Source organism: Lichenostomus cassidix, chromosome 21 (genome assembly GCF_008360975.1).
Source record: "Lichenostomus cassidix isolate B80296 chromosome 21, HeHo_3.0, whole genome shotgun sequence".
In the NCBI taxonomy this organism is placed as follows: Eukaryota; Metazoa; Chordata; class Aves; order Passeriformes; family Meliphagidae; genus Lichenostomus; species Lichenostomus cassidix.
Genome location: NC_139501.1, coordinates 976,241 through 992,830, shown reverse-complemented (window position 1 = coordinate 992,830; position 16,590 = coordinate 976,241). Strand labels below are relative to the sequence as shown.

Genomic DNA, 16,590 nt, shown 5'->3' with positions numbered 1-16,590 from the left:
GCCTAAACAATCAGTTGTGCTTTAAATCAGTGTTTTCCCGATAATATACTGCTAGAAAATAATCCAACCCCATTTCCATGGAGTTACCTCCCCTCTAAATCCCGAATAAAAATGAAACCACTTCCCCAGACCCTCCCCGCAGTTAAAGGACACCTGCAGAACACAAACCGAAGCTCTTTAAGGACAAATGGAGAAGTTATTGGATTCCCAAAGCTCCCCAAAGCCCGTGTTTGTTCCCTGTGCGTGTCCCTGGAGCCCTGCGGGGGTTTGGGGTGCAGTGACAGCTCTGTAACCCTGCTGAAGCTGGGGAGAAGCACAGATCCACACAGATCATCCCCAAACACGAGTTGGGAAAGGGAAAGGGAAGAGTTAATGCAGCCCGGCACGGTGCAGCTCCCAGAGCAGAGCAGAGCTGCCCGACCCCATCAGATGGTGCTTGGGTTTAGCTTTTCTTTAATCACCCGATGCCATTCGAGCCCGACTGGGTGACACAGAATGTATTATCCCCTCGTCATGTCAGAATTTAAAATTAGCTTTGCTCTCCACAAACACACTCCAGCCGGGCTCGGTGGCTCCGGCCAGCCGTGACGATTATTTTATGTAACATCTTTCAGACCCCGAGACCTAAAAACTGCACTAAAAACCAGCAGCTGCCTCGGCTGGCTGTGGATTTGCCTTCTGCTCGTCTGAGGAGAATTCGGGGGGAAAAGGAAAGAGTTTCGCAAGATGAAACAGCGAGAGAAAGAGCGAATTACATAAAGTGCGATGTACTCACGGTCTCCTTATTGGGAAGCAACTCCTTGCGGATTCGGAAGAAGTTCTTGCCGTACTGCCTCAACCCCTTAATAAACCGTTTCTGTGGTAAAAGATAACAAAAACAGCGTGTCAGCAGCAGCAAAAAAAAAGATTAAAAAAGGTTTAAAAATGCCCCGAAAGGCTGCTGCGATCGGCGGAGGAGCAGAGCCGGCAGCCCAAGGTCTGTCGGAGAGGAGAACGCACCTACAGGGCTGGAACGGGGAAAAGGCTGCGAAATACACCCCAAAATCCCAGCCGCATCCCCTTCACGGCCAGCTCGCAGCGTTCGGAGCTCCAGCGAAGTCGGTGGCTCTGCCGGAGCGGCTCGGGCTGGCTGCGCTGCGCGGCCGGAGCGCAGGCAATGCGCAGCGCCGGCCGCGGGGCCGAGCAGGTGCCGCAGGGGTTAAAGGCTCGCAGCCCCCCGAGGCTCGGCGGGGCTCGCAGCGGGCCGGGCCGGGCAGAGCGGGGCCGAGGCGAGGCGAGCCGAGCCCCGGAGCAGCCGCGCAGGGCCGGGCGGAGGCGGCGGCGCCCAGCGTGTGATGGCGGCGCGGCTGGGCGGGCGGCTCCGCGGGGCGCGCCGCAAAAGGCGGCCTGGATCGCCGGCCCCCCTCACGGCCCGGCCCGGCACCGCCAGCGCCTCCGCCCGCCGGGCTCGGCCCCGAAACCGCCCCGAAACCGCCCCGGCACCCCCGGCAGTGCCCGGCCGTGCCCTCACAGCGGCTGCCAGCCCCCAGCAGCCTCCGGCGGCGCTCCCTCCTCTCCTCTCCTGGCCGAGCTCCCCGCAGCCGCTGCCCTCAGCGCAGCCATCCCGCCCGGAGCAGCCTGGCACCGAGCCGCTGCGACCCACAGGGCCACCGAGGGGTTTGACACCAAACACAGTCCACGGCAGGGACAGTCCTTCTAAAGGACCTGCTCCTTTCCTACAAACACCAAAAAATAGAGGCTTTTTCCTTTCCTATAAACACCATACACAGGTATAAACAACAAGCAAATAACCAATTCTGCCTGCAAAAGCCGTAAGGGATGATACTAAGGGTATGTGAGCCTTAGTATTCCAGGGAAAGGAGGGAAATAAGAATTTGTAATTCCCTACAAAGAAACAAGCAAAAAAAAAAAAAAAAGTAAAAAGCCTTCTCCTTTCCTGTAAACAACGAGTAAATAACAAATTCTGCCTGTGAAAAAGATAAGGGACGTTGATTATGTGAACCCTAGTATTCCAGGGAAGGGAGGGAGAGGAGATTTTATAATTCCCTAAAGAGAAACCAGCCTTGGGTTGGCACAATGTCTTTTGGATTCTATGTTTTTGCAAACATCCCCTGAAGGAGGTGGGCAGTGGTCAGGGGCTGCTGTGGTGCGATGGCATCAGCAATGCCAGGAAGGTAAATTCAAACCTTTCTGAGAGCTCAGACAGAGCTCTCGGCACCTCAGCAGCTCCCACCGACCCTGCACAGAGTGAAGAGGCTCTCTGGAGCCTCAGCATCCTGCAGGTTTGCTCCCACAGGGATCTATCCTCACCTAACCCTGACCCTCAGAACCAGCAAGACTGCAGAGTTGGCCAAGAACGTGCCTGGGGGCACGGAGACGAGAATTAACCACTGCTTGTAAAGGCTTGGAGATTACAGTCCCTTCCAGGGGGATTTACTCATACCCACCTGCTCCTTCCAAACCAGCCAACCCACAATCTACATGGTTAAGGGGTGCCTGAGCTCCCAAAATTGTACTGCGAGAGATTCCAGCCCCAGACACAGGCAGAAGTCACACAAGTACCTACAGAGAGGATATTGAGTGCCACAGAGTACACAGCTGGTCCATAATGTGCTCCCTGTTTTCACCATGTGAATTTTCCCAAGGAATTCTCATTCTGCTGGGGAGGAGGAGGATCACTGCCCTGGCACCACAGACCCCCGGTGGTGCTCTGGGCACGAGAAGGTAGCAGCAGCAGTGACAAACACACCCCAGCAGCATTCCCAGCGTCCCAAAGAGCGATGCAATCGCTGCTGCAGCTTTGTCACAACGAATGGAAACCAACTCAATGGACAAACAGCTACAGACAGGCACTCCACGGGAACTGTAGGATGTCTCAGTCCCTGGCTCTGCCCTCGCTGCCTCCTGGGCTGTATCACAGGGATGGTGCCTCTGCAGCATCAGTTCACAGCACACAGCAAAAGGTGACAGAAAACGCTGTAGGGAATAAGGAGAAACCAGAGCTGGAACACTCCAACCAAGGATGGAACAGCTCAGGGAAACAGGAGTGAAGTCTGGTCAATTGCATAAAATGGGAACACCCAATTCCCTATTCCTTATTTTGCCAAAGACTTGCTATGGTGCACTTAAATTCTTAGGGGACTGTTAAATTTATTTTTTAAAATTTCTTTTAACCAAACTATGTTGTATTTGTATTCTGTTGTGATTCAACTCTATTAAAAAAACCTGTGACAAACTGTTGTCCTTTGAACCCATGGGATATCCGAAGTCCCTACTGGGAATGCAAGCCTAGCACAGAGCCCATCTGAATAACAGAATTAGAGGGACCTTGAAATGCTGTTCCAAATTTCCAAGTAGGAATGAAGTCAATCCTTCTGGCCAATTCTGCTGTCACCTTTATTGATGTCGTGCAGCATTATCCCTGGGCCATGGAGACACTGGGAGATATTCAACTATAAAGGAGCTTTGTGCCTCTTGGAAAGGCAAGAGAAAGACACTTCTTAATATCCAAATAACAAAAAAGCACACAAAAAATATTTTCAGAAACTCAGAAATTCTAAAGCTTAACAATATGTCTTTTTTAAACATTTCAGATTTTCCTTCCTATTCTAGTCTTCTATTAATTCAGTGTTCTGCTCTCCCTTGGCCTGCAGCAAGAACAGCTATTCCTTTTCTCCAAGTCAAGCCCAACAGAGACCTCAAAATGGCTTTAAATACAAAAGAACTAAATAGTTGCACACCAAATCAGAGGTGACCTGTTGCTCTCGGGTGTCTCACAAAGCAGACTGCCTGACACTGCCTCAATTTGCTCTCCTCTGCACAACCGACATGCACCAAATTCCACGTCTGTGTGTTAAAGCTGCAGGAGATGCTGCACTGCTCACAGGAGGCATCTGGGAGCGACAGCTGCCAAGCTAAAATAGCCTCACAACCCAGGGCTGGGGGAACAACGAGCCTCAGACCTATGGAGAAGTTCAGATAAGAAGTGGAAGTGGCTCTGGAGCACAACAGTTTAATTTTTACAACTCCATAATTTGGATTTTTAGGACAAACATTTCAATTTTACCACTTCTGTTTAACTTTAAAAGATTGCTTATGACAGGATTCTGTCAGCGTTATTGTTTGTGCTGCTCACTGAAGACAAACTGTGCCACAATTAAAAAAGTGCTGTGGATAATGAGTGCTGGGAAGCAGCTTTAGGAAATCCCATGGCTTGTGGGGCAGTCGGTGCTGACAGACACAGTTCTATTTTATGAGTGGTTTCCATGGCTATTGACCAGCCCAACACGAGGCCTCCTAATGCCATCTGATAATTTGATGAAATGCATTCGGTGCTGCAGCATCCTGGTGTAAACAGGGAGCTATAAATAACCCAGGAGGAACAAGGAACAAGCATGTTAATGTTTGCCTGTGTGTTACTTGCAGGTCCCATATTTTATCCCGAGGAACAAATCTCCTGACAAGATACACAAAGCCATTATGCTGTGCCTGACAGAGCTCAGCTGGCACGTTTGTCACGGGGCTGGCAGTGCCAGTGCAGAGCTGGGCTGAGCTCCTGCGTCAGGCTTTGCATTATCCCCAGATTACAGCCTGGCAGGAGGAATTGGCTGCTGCAAATCCTGCACCCCAGCTCTGCATGGGGAACTGAGCTCCAGGTGCTTCCCCAGCTCAAAACCCCAAATAAAGCTGCTGCTGAAAGCGTGCACCCATTTACATCCACTGCAAAAACAACCTGCTTCATCAATGGGAGAACTGCCAGCTGAAATCTCCAGAAAGGCAGCACAACTCTGATAAACCTGCAAATTCATCACTGCTACTAATGTGTCTCTTCTGAGGTGGTGCTTCAGTTGAGTTTAGATCTAATGTATTTTCTCTAAGAAATTCCATGTGCTATTTCATTCCCTTCCTATGACTTCCACCTGGTTAATAAGTGAAGAACATTGTGTAATGCAAAACATTTACAAAAACACAGAGCTTTTTCTGATCTTTCTCAATCCAGGAAATAAGGATTCTATTTCTCAACCCTTCTAAAAATAAAATAAAATAAAATCACCTCTTTTGCCTAATGTCCAAGAACAGCAAGTTCTTCTCTCAACCTTTTCCTTAATTCAAAGCAAATAAAATGGCAGTTTTGCTATTATGAAAGCAAGAGCTTCAGTGCATGTTTGGAAAGGCCCAAGGTTTTCTAGGCAAATGCCAATGGAAGTTGTCACCACCTTCCACATTTAATATGCATTTTTAAGTTTCATAACAAATACAGTAGGAAAATTTATGGGGTTTTCATATTAACAGCAAATAAACACAAAAATACATGACAGCATCCTTACTTCTTAAACCTCACAAGCTGCAAAGCCTCTGTTCAGTGTGCAGCACATTCAGAGCTGGCCCAGAGTTTTTCAGGGTGAGGTGCTCCACGTGCACAGAGGCTGAGATTCAGCACAGAGCACATTTCATTAAAAGCTTGCCTGAGTTAACATCATACTCCTCTGCTGTGTGCAGTGCAAACAAAGGCATTTGCTGCTAAGGGCAGCGATGGACACTGCTCTGGAAACAGAAGTGTCCTGAGAGGCTCAGGATGAAGAGCCAGAGCTGTCAGGTGTCTCTGACACAAAGCTGAGCTCCTCCTGCACTCAGCCTCTGCCCTGTGCAGGTGGAGAACACGGCTGATCCACCTCCTCCAACTGCACAGTGGGACCTCAGCTCCAAATACATACAACCCCAATTCAGCTTTCTTTTAACAGAATCACAGAACGGTTTGGGACAGAAAGGTCCTTGAAGGTCCTCTCTTAACACCCCCTGCCATGGGGGTTCCTGTGGTACCCTAAACCAAACACCTTCCCTAGACCAGACAGATCATAGATACTGCTCTGTTTATTTTCTTGACAACTTTAAAAATTAAATAATTCTCTTATGTCAAGACAAAATTATCCTTTAACCTTTGAGGTAGTTTGAAAATAAAATTATGTTTTCACCAAGTTCTCTCACTCAAAGACACGGAAAACCAAAATATTTTGATGGTGCTCATTAGCTACCACTCTGTATTACAAGGCATGAATGTTCCCACTGGAAATTCAAAGCCCCTCTCCAGAGTGCAGCCCTGGTCACCCACACGGGACAAAAACCTTACACTCCCCAGGCCATCTGCCTGGGAGATCAAGTGTCCTCTATAAACAAAGTGACAAGGAAGAGATCAGCTGAAAGCCTTCAAGGTGCCCAACGATTTGCTCTCCCTCCCCACCGGACCGCTTTGTCTTCCTGAAAAATTACACCGAAAAATTACACCCAAAAATTACACCCTGCCTGGAACTGTGGGGGATTCAACCCCAAGCTCTGCGGGAGAGGCACCTCCCAGTCTGTGCTCTGTGTGGCCACAAGAGCCACAGTCATTAACAGCCTCCCTCCAGGGAATGCCAAAAGATCCTGCGATGATAATGACCCCCCTTGCATGGAGCTGCTTTTGTTGGGAACAATGGAGCTCCCATGGTACCTCTCGCTGGCTGGAAATATTGGTATTAAGTGAGCGTGAGCACAGCTGTGTGTAAATGACATATATAAACAGATTAGATTTGTGTATTTATACTGGATGCAAACACATTAATAGCACATTTGCATACCCAGTTGGCTAAATGAGATTGCATGCAGAGCAGGATTACTGGTTACAAACACATTTATTTAGAATTTTCAATAAAGTATTTATATTGCCATTCAGGAGGTCAGAGTGGATTCATCATCCCTTTTCTCCTCTCTGCCTTCTCAGACACACACAAATGCTCTTGTCAACATGCTTTGCACGGATTGCTCATCCCTCTTCACAACTAGGCTGGGAAAAGGACTCCAGCCAGCACAGGGAGCTCAACTGAGGTGCTCACCCTAAAGGCTGCCCCAGTTTCCTCCCATTTACTGTACTGAAGGTGATGTTTCAAGGGGGTGAGAGTTCTCCATGTGACCACAGCATCAACCACCACCCAAGCGCCAGTTTACAAAACTCCTCTTTCCCTCCTCCCTTTAAAGCCAGGGATCAATGCAAGTCTGTATGAAAGGCAACACGATATTGAAGGTGACACAACAGCTCTCAGACATTTCCAGAGCTGCAGGAGAATTCAGCTATTCCTTCACCCCAGGCGTGGAGCTGTCAGGGTGTTGCTAACCTTTTGTGCTGACCCCAGCTGTATTTTCCCATCAGGATTTCAGCAGAGCTATTTTTATAAAGAGAGAGATTTCAGGTTCACCCAAAGCACCAGGCAGAGCTTTGATTCCCATTCTGCACTGTACCTGCGTCTGTCAGGGAGTCTCAGTGGGGAAGAGAAAACAAAACAGAAAAAAAAAAAAAAACCCAAAAAAAATTAAATAAAAAAACAATTATGTCTAAACAGGGAGCCTTTCTATTTGCTCTAATCATGCCCTGATTATCGGCTCTGGGTGCACTCACTGCACAGCCCAGATAAAACACTCCCAAGGCCTCAGCTCCAGCCTGTTCCCGTTAAAAGCTCCAGCACTGCCTCCCGGGTTCCTGCCCAGCCCCAGCGATAAATCAGCCCTGACCTGGGCTGGGTTGCCAGGCAACCTGAGCAGGATGGATGCAGGGAGGGAGGGAGGGATGGAAGGATGGAGGGAAGGATGGATGGATGGATGGATGGATGGATGGATGGATGGATGGATGCAAGGACGGAGGGATGGAGGGGAGCTGCTGACAACCAGCCCCGTGGCTGCACCAACAGCCTGGTCCCTGTCAGGAACATTTTGGCAGCAGTGCCTCCCCTGCCCCTGCTCTGGGCACAACCGTAATATCCAATTCCAAAGGAATTGTGAGGAACACACAGCTGGCAGCAGGAATATGATCCCCTGAATGAGATAAAGTCAGAAACCCCAGCCCAGCCCACAGTGCCACCACAGCAGCTGATGCTCACATCAAACCCTGCCTGGGCATTAAAGCAGCAGCAGCAGCAGAAAAAAAGGAAACCTGACTTTGCTTTGCAGAGCTCTGGAAGGGTTGTTGGATAAACAACCTCGGCTCTTGGAAGGACAATTCCTGGATTATTCCAGGCATTCTCAGCTGTGGTAACATCACTGCTAATGGTCCCACATTTGAGCAGGGATGAGGAGGCAGGCAGAGATGAACCCTCTTGTTTGCAGCCTGCTCAGTTTGCAATTTCCTCTCCTCTGCTAAGAGAGTGGGAAGAGGAGGCATTTCCTTGTCCGACCAGTGGCACTGCAGGAGGACCTTCCAAAGGGAGCAACAGGTCCTCCAGCAGGCTGGAAATGCACATTCCCTGGGGACTCTCCTCCAACAGCAGCACAGAGAAGCAGCTCCTCATTCTATTGAACAAAATCATTTCCCCCAGCAAGAAATCCAGCTGGCCAGCTCAGGTCTGAGTCTCGTGCCAGGCTGACACTGAAATGATCTCCAGGAACTCCTGTTGAATTTGGCCATAAATGAGGTTTCCCCCAGGCTCACCCCTCCTGTGGGCACCAACCAAACCCCCCAAACCAGAGATTGCCCTCGCTGACAAAAAAGAGCTTTCTGTTTATCAAACACTCTCTGTAGGTTGTTATCTCCTGCAATCAACAGTTTTTCAGGGTTGCAAATAAAGCTAAAATGATTTGAGTGTGTTTTTACATAAATTATTTTTAAAAGGTGCCTTTTAAGAGTTAAACAGAACAAAGGTCTGGCACATTTGTGACCTAGAAAAGCAAAACAATGTGCTGCTGACAAGAGACAACAGAAAGCTTTTGATTATACTTCAGATTGCCTTATCTGTACACAAAGAGATTCATTTCTGATTGTTATTTTAAACTGCTGTTAAAATGCTAATATACAAAAAGCCTTCTTGTACATCAAAACCAAAGAGCAAGTAAAAAGGAAGAGTTGGACATGTTCCTTTTCAAGGACATGCTTCCTTTCCCACGTGGCATCTCAAAGTACCTCCCTTTAAAACAGGGAAGGAGAAGAAATTCAGCACTTTACCTGCAAACTTCAAGCTAAATACAAAATAATCAGTGGCAAGAATCCCCCAGGAAATGATCCCTCCAGAGAGGCAGCTATTTCTGTAGGTGCTTCCCCAGGTCAATCATTAACAGAGGGTCACAGCAGTGATCCCCAGGATGGAATTCAGGCACTCGATACAAATTCCAGCTCCTGACCCTTACCAAAACGACACAAGGTAACCTCTGGAAACTCCCTAAATTCCTCTCAGAGTAAGTCTGCCATTGGCTGCAGGGCAGAGAAAAAGCATCCAAAAAAAAAGAAACACTGGTGACAATAAAACCAAACTCCAGGCTGAAGGACACATCCTCAGTGAGGAGGGGAATGGGGCCAGTTGTGAAAAAGGGATCACAAATAAGAGAGGAAATGAATGAAGCTTTGAAAATGAAGGACCAGAAATGCAGCTGCAACAAAGGTGAGCACTGGAAAGGAACCCTTGAAGGTGGATATGAGGGGAGGGAGGCAAGGGGGAAGTGGTGCTGAGCCTGTGGAATTGCCTCCCCAGACACGTAGAGCTGGACAATACCTCCCATAACAGATAAATGAAATATGCACCCTAATAAAGCAGAGGTGCCCTCTTTGCCTTCCCCAATTTGTGGCAAATGGGATGTTTGATTTGAGCGCTGAAGTTATTCCAGAGCAGTGGAGGGGAATGTGCTGCCATGTCATTTATCAGCTCCTCTAAATGCATAAGGCCTGCCTGATCAATCTCCCCACGCAGCCTAAAAGCCATATAAATCTGAGGGATGCAGGGAGAGCGCTGGGGGGAGGAGGAAAGAACAAAAGGATAGGGAAACCCACGGTGGAGCAAGGGAGGTATGGAGAGGCCACAAAAGCTGAAGCACAACCACAAAGCCCAAAGCTCTGCGAGTATTTACCACAAAGCTGTGAAAACCACGAGGCACACCAAGTACAAAAACAACTCTGGGCAAGGAGCACCGAGCAGCAGCTTTGAACTGCAGAGAGAACCCAAGTGACACCCCAAACAAGGGACAGGAGAGGCTCTGGGCAGCAGGGCAGAGGCACAAAGCACCCACAGGCTCTCTGGGTTCAGCTGTGCCAACCATGGCTGTTTGTTAGGAGGTTCAGAGTGAAGTTCCTCAGTGCCATGGAATGGAGCACAGCTTCCCTCCACAGGGGCATTTCCACCCCAAATCTGCCTTTCCTTGCAGATCATACAGAACTCCTCGCAGTGGCTCTGGGAGCAGTGTGCAGTCAGGCTCAGAAAGGAAGCCTTTCCAGCTCCAGCAGAATCCACAGAATCATGGAATATCCCGAGCTGGAAGGACCCACAGAACGCTGATCCAACTGTTATCCTGCCCAGAACCCCCCAGCAATCCCACCCTGTGCCCCCAGAGCCCTGGGCAGTGCCCACACCCTCTGGGGAGAACCTTTTCCCCTTTCCCACTGCAAAGTGTGGAGTTTCCCTCCAGATCAAATCCTTACTGCTGTCAAATTCCTTTCATGGCACTATAATCATTAGCTCTACTGGCACTGCTATCCTTGTAACTCATTAGGGAGCTGGGATGGATGCAGAAAATGATGAATATTTAGTCCCTATTCATCTACTACAGAAGCAGCCTATTATCAAACAAGTGACACCTTTACAAACTTAAATTAAATAATGGCTCCCGTGGAGGATTCTGAGCCCCTGACAGGATGGCAAGTGATTTAAGTAACATAAAGCTGAGCAACTGGTGATGGATCATGGTTTTCCACTCTCTCTGTTACAGCCTGTAATAGAACAAATGATCATTTTTCAGCCTAATTGAATGTGGCCGCCCTGCTCATACACAGAAGAGACAAAGCTTGATAATTTGCTTCATTAAAATGCATTTTTATGTCATCGGAAAGATTAAAAAAAAATTGGCTCTGTTGATAGGGAAGATTAGAAAAATAAAATTTATCATGCAAACAGCACTTGCAAATGAGGTGTATTTTGGCATTCAGACTGCTTGTGTTGTGCAAGAAAGATAAGCCCTGAGCACTAAAGCACACAGAGCATCCACATTGTGACAGTAATCAACATTTCTTCAATAGGAATTATGTCACTACACCCATTTGAAGAGCATTTTGTCATTTGCTGCTGCAGTGGCCACTGGGCCATACCAAATAATTCTCAGCTAAGCTGCTGGGCAGAACACAGAGAATTCAGTGACATTCAGAAAGTTTGGGGGTTTGGGGCTGTCAGGCTCTGTGTTCAAACAAAGAATCAAAGTCAACACTCAGACAGAGACCCAAACTACCAGGGAAAAAAACCTCAGAAATCAAATATCATCTTGTCAGGTTGCAGACAATGCTGTCATCTGTCTGCACTTGCTTTGTTTTAGGGTTGGGGTTTTTGTGTTTGTAAAGCAATCTTGTTAGGAACAGCAAATTGCCATTTAGACAGCAAACAGCTTCTCCAAAACAAAGCAGACATTTGCCGTGTCAGATAATCCATTCCCAGGCCCTGGGAGTTTAATAAAGTGTAATTCCAACCTAAGTGTTTGAAAAGGAAACACTTCTACCTATATCAACTTGGACTAAGCCAAAATCACTTGGAGAGAAGCTGAAGATTTCTACCATACACTTAACACAGAAAAATATCAAAGCACTTTACCATTATTTATTATTATATTCCAATTGCCCTTTCAGGTATTGAGGAGGTGAGGATCCTGCAGATAAATTAAATTTCTTAAAACCTGCAAGACAGATAAACTCAGCCAAACTGCTGGAATGACATAATAGAAATACCTTTAAATCAACTCAAGAGCTTTGGATGCTGCCAATAACAAAAGCCAACAGAGCAGTCACCCCTCATTAACTATCAGAAAAGGTGAACTTAAATTTAAATCACACTATTTATGGCATTTCCAAAACAACAACAACAGTAATAGCAACTACAACCTGAAAACAGACAGGTAACCAGCATTTCTTCTATTTAAATTATAAAATAATGTTTAAAAGCATGAAAAAACTCATACAGTCCTAGAAGCTGGGGTAATGCACACCAATGAGCATCAGGCAGAAATCCCTCTCAGGTAATTTACTGTATTTGATTCAGAATGGGCAGCAACCTGTGAAATGTATCTTAGGGACACTATCAACCTTTTAAAAGTCAATCACAGCGTTAATGAGCGTAGATTATATCAATAAATTAAGTTTAGAATTTGGAAATTAAGTTTGTACAAAGAAATGGAGAGTAAATAAGTCAGTTTTACAATTAAATCAAGATGCAAGCTCCCACCCCCAAAATTCAGACACAGGGCAAAGAGGTTTCAGCAGAACCACAGAGGTGAATTACAATCCCTCCCTTGGCTCTCTTGCTGTGGCAAAAGCATTAAGCTCAGAAAATCCTGAATTTTGATGATCCCTGCACTGTCCAGCTGCTCTTTCTAAAGCCATGACTCAGTTTCCTTTTGGGGAAGAACAGGATCTAGCAGGAGGTTATATTTATCCCAGATTCCGGCTCCCTGAGCAGATACAATCTGGCTAAAAGGTCAGGGTGGTGCAGGCAGAGCTGTGTCACCCACAGGACATCACCAAAGGCTCCAGGCAGGAGCCATGGCTCGCTCTGTCCCCAGCATTTGTCACCTCCTGCTGCCTGCCCAGGGCTGGGGACACCGGAGTGACTTCAGCCCTGTTGCTAAGGAACATCAGGACAGCTCTTCTGGCCTCTCCATTTATAAAATCTGCCCTCTGGGAGGACAAACTCAATCCCTCACATCCTAGCACTCTGCTCCCGTTTGAAATGAACACACAGATGATGGAGAGAGCCAGCCAGTGCAAAGGAGCTCCATTTTTAAGATGCCCTTGGAAATGAGATGAAAAACAGGGTTTTTCAACAATCAGCTGCTGTCGTGTTTATTAATCTTTCAAGCAGCAGATTCCTTCCTTCCCCTTGGCAACAGGGAGCTGAGGGGTTGCAGACCTTGCTCTGGAGAGCAAACAGAGCAGCAGCTCCTGGAGGCACCTCGGATGGTTTGGTTTGTCCTGGGGACGGAGTTTGGAGTTTTGTTTCCATCCCCACACTGAAATAGCTCCTGAGCCTGGCTGCTGGCTGGGGAAAGAGTTGTTGTATTTATGATTTTGGGGATCAGCAGCACGGTAAGTGCTTAATAGATAAAAATATTCCTCATGAAGGCAGAGAGACGGCGAATCGAGAAGCATATGGCAGTTCAACAAAACCCAAAAATGATATTGTCAAGGAAACAGCAACTTCTCTGGCAGCTGTGCAAAGATCAAGATTAGGGAAAGCACTGAAACCACCCTGTTTGAAGCCAAGGTCACTGACAGGATTTATAGATTTATCCCTGAAGAGCCTTTGCTGAACATGAAATGCTGAAATAATTTTTTTTTTAATCTCCCTCCCCCCCATTTGGGCTCCCTCATTTGCCGGAGGCTTTTAAAATTCATTCCTTTTCACAGCTGGTTAAACAATGGAATCTTTTGGCAAACTAAAAGGACAGAATTGATTGCCCTACACAAACTTTTCTGCACGTATAATTGATTTTTAATTCACTGCCTTATTTCCAAAAGGACTTGACAATAAACTCGGTGCTGTATGTGCAGTATTGATCCTTTCAACCAGGGCTTGGATCAAAGACTGATGCAAGTTAATCACAAACAAAAGATTGTTATCTTTCATCTAGGAACCTGTGTTTAAACTGCATTCCCCTTTCTGAGCTGTAATACACCTTGTATTTCTAGCTGTACTGCACCTTAGCATTTTGTAAACCTGCCAACTACTCAGTAACTATAATTTTATGCAACCTTTAAATAACAACTTTTTTCCCCAAGCAGAATAATTTCATCCTTCATTGGTCACTTCTGACTGTGAGGGCTGATGGTTCTTTTCCACTCCGAGTTCTTGGAATAAGACACAGACAAGACCTTCCCACACGTGCTTAAACTAAAATATTATTTATTCTTAAAACACAGGTCCTGCAAGGCCATGGCAATTGGAGTTTGCTGGTTTTTTATCTCACTGCTCAGCTAAGTTTCAACTGCTACTGATTAACAGACTTGCAAATGTGTCTGCATTGCTAAATTCCAGAAAATGCTCATTTACTGGGACTGTCACTCCATTGGGGAGCTGCAGTTTTTATTTTTTGTGGGTAAAACAATAAAACTGAGCAGCAACTCAGTTAAGGTGTCTTAACCTTCCAAGCCCACTCCAGGAGGCAGCCCTGCAATGCTGCTCAGCTTTCCAATATCCCTTGATGATTTTTTTCCACTCAACTATTCCAGAGGCTCTGTTTCAATCTGGCTATGAATTCCATTTTCTGTAGCTGCCACATAAACAGTAAATAAAATTCATGGTATTTTTGCCCCAGTAAGCAGCTCTGTCTCCCAGCATATCTGAAGAGCCCTGGCTTCAAAGGAGCCATGAAAACAATGTTTTCATGAGCACATTCTCCAAAAAGGGTGGAGGAGAGACATGTGAGGATGATTCTGGGCAAAGAAGCCAAGCAAATAAGTCTGTGGGTTTTGCATAAGTAATTCCTTGACCTGCCACGCTGGATTACAAACACTTGCAAACATATTAGGGAAGCAGTTTGCTGTATCTTGTCCTCTTTGGCAGAAGGATCTCCACTGGTATTTTATGATAAATGAGTTTAAGCCGAAGCCAGGTGTGGATATTTTAAAATTTATGAACTTGTAAATCGATGTACACGGCCAATTAAGATTTAGCACCAGCAAGGATTAACTAGCCTTGCACATAAATTGAGGAGGTTGTTTACCTCAACTACTCGACATCAAGAGCAATGTGAAATATTTAAAAGGCAGAATATTTCAAGATAAAAGGCAGTTATCAGGGATGTCACAGGGTGGCATTGACAGCTCTGCACAGAGATGAACAAGGTGAAAAAACCTTCCTGAGGAACTTGGCAACTTCCTTGGAGAATTTAACATGGATGGAACACAGTGCAGAACAAAAAGGAGGAACTGCCCAATAAAGAACATTTACATTCTGCTTCACCCACATCTCCTTTAACTTTGGAAGACACAGCCCCAAGTTCCAAAGGTGCTTCAATTAAGCCTCACCAGTGTTGTTCATAATCAACATCTGAATGCTAATTAGGAGCACAGCTCCATGCAGGAGAGCATCCCTGTGCAATAAACTGCAGCAGAGCAGCAGCAAACTCTGCCTGTAGCAAGCATGCATAAGTAAACAGAATTAATAACTACCCGAGTGTGGACGGGTGACTTAATCTGTTTCGATTAGATGCAGCTCAGCCCCAGGCCTTTGTGGTATTTAAAATGTGTTCATCATGTTTAATTAAAAACCTAATAAACTGGAGGTTCTTTTAGTTCTGGTTCGTATTTCTCTCTCCTGTAAGCACTATTGATTTTGTTAGAACTTTTGATGAAGAGAGAGGAAAAAGACCATTCTGAATGAGGAGAGGAGAAGGAGAGGTGGGATCAGAGCTGATGGGTGAGGAAGTCACAATCAGCTTCTCTCCTTCCACATTCCCAGCACAGGAGACACTCAGGAACACAAAACCTTTCCATTAAGTTAACCAAACTAAAAATGACCATTTCCCTGCATAAATTAGAGCTCTTTGATACGTTATCAATCTGAAAGGGAAGCTCATTTTTGGACCTGGAGCAAGTGCAGAGCCAGAATTGTACTGAAATCACTGAGATACAAAAGCAGTTTTGCAGAGATTTTGTCACAAGATGTAGAAATTTTCTAAGGACAATCTGTCTTGGTAGATGTTCCCTGGACTGCAGGTGATGCTGATGTTGGGCTGTGCTCACAACAAACCTCAACCAGCCACTCAATTGCTCCAGCTTGTCCATGGAACTGAATTCATGAGCAATACAGGAGAAACCATCAAACCTCTGCTGGAAATTGCTGCTGTCAGGTGGGGAAGGAGTCTTTACAAACAGGAAGCAGCTGCTCAGGGCTGCCTGTGCACACACAAGTTTCCTCAGCCACTCTCTCAGGCACTGTGCAATGCTGCCTCTCACCCTGTGCCACTGAATTTACATACTGGGATAAAAAAAGGTTTAAAAATAGCCACAGGTTTAGAGACACGAGGGAGACAACAAACCTCCGTCTTCATATTTACAAAACCTTCATGTCATTCAATCAGTGGCCAATTTTATCCTGTTTAATTCCATCTCAACATCTGCAACCACATCAGCAGCAGTAAAAATAACACAACTCCCATCCTTTGTTTTAATCAGGTCTGATATTGCCCAGCAGCCTCCCAGGTGGGTCAGAGGCAGCAGAGCTGCTCTGATGGAAAACAAAAGCTTTGTCTTTGGGCAACTGAGAGTCCACAGAAAAAGTTTAAAGCTTGGTGGTACTATTATTATTATTGTTGTTACTATTAATATTGTTATTGTTGCTATTATTTCAGTTGATCCCACACCACAAAACCTCTCTCAGCTCAGATGAATTGACCAAAGCTCTGTATCAGATGTGGGATCTGCTTATTTATCCAACTGCTAAACTTCAGTTTAAGCAGACATTTGCTGGGCTACAAGAAGAGGTTATTACAAGTCTAGCCCCAGTAAGGACAGGAATTGGACGTGGGTCTTGTATTTCCCTCAGAACTCTGGGATTTTCAGCCCAGCACATCAGTGGAGCCACCCTGAGATGAAGTTAAGTC

The 16,590-nt window shown here is 46.2% G+C and overlaps 1 protein-coding gene and 1 long non-coding RNA gene across 8 annotated transcripts in view; one reads left to right on the top strand and one right to left on the bottom strand.

Annotated features, from left to right (window-relative positions):
- The window catches only part of RERE (arginine-glutamic acid dipeptide repeats), a 164,905-nt gene that overhangs the window by 37,704 nt on the left and 110,611 nt on the right, over positions 1-16,590 (bottom strand). For all 7 annotated transcript variants that reach the window (XM_085079931.1, XM_085079926.1, XM_085079930.1 and 4 more), the window contains one exon: positions 776-856. In XM_085079931.1, coding sequence (XP_084936057.1) covers positions 776-856 — 81 coding nt within the window. The remainder of the gene's footprint in view (positions 1-775; positions 857-16,590) is intronic.
- On the top strand, positions 9,162-10,523 carry LOC146428192 (uncharacterized). Its single transcript, XR_014856152.1, has 2 exons — positions 9,162-9,398; positions 10,156-10,523. It is a non-coding gene; the product is annotated as an uncharacterized LOC146428192 (long non-coding RNA).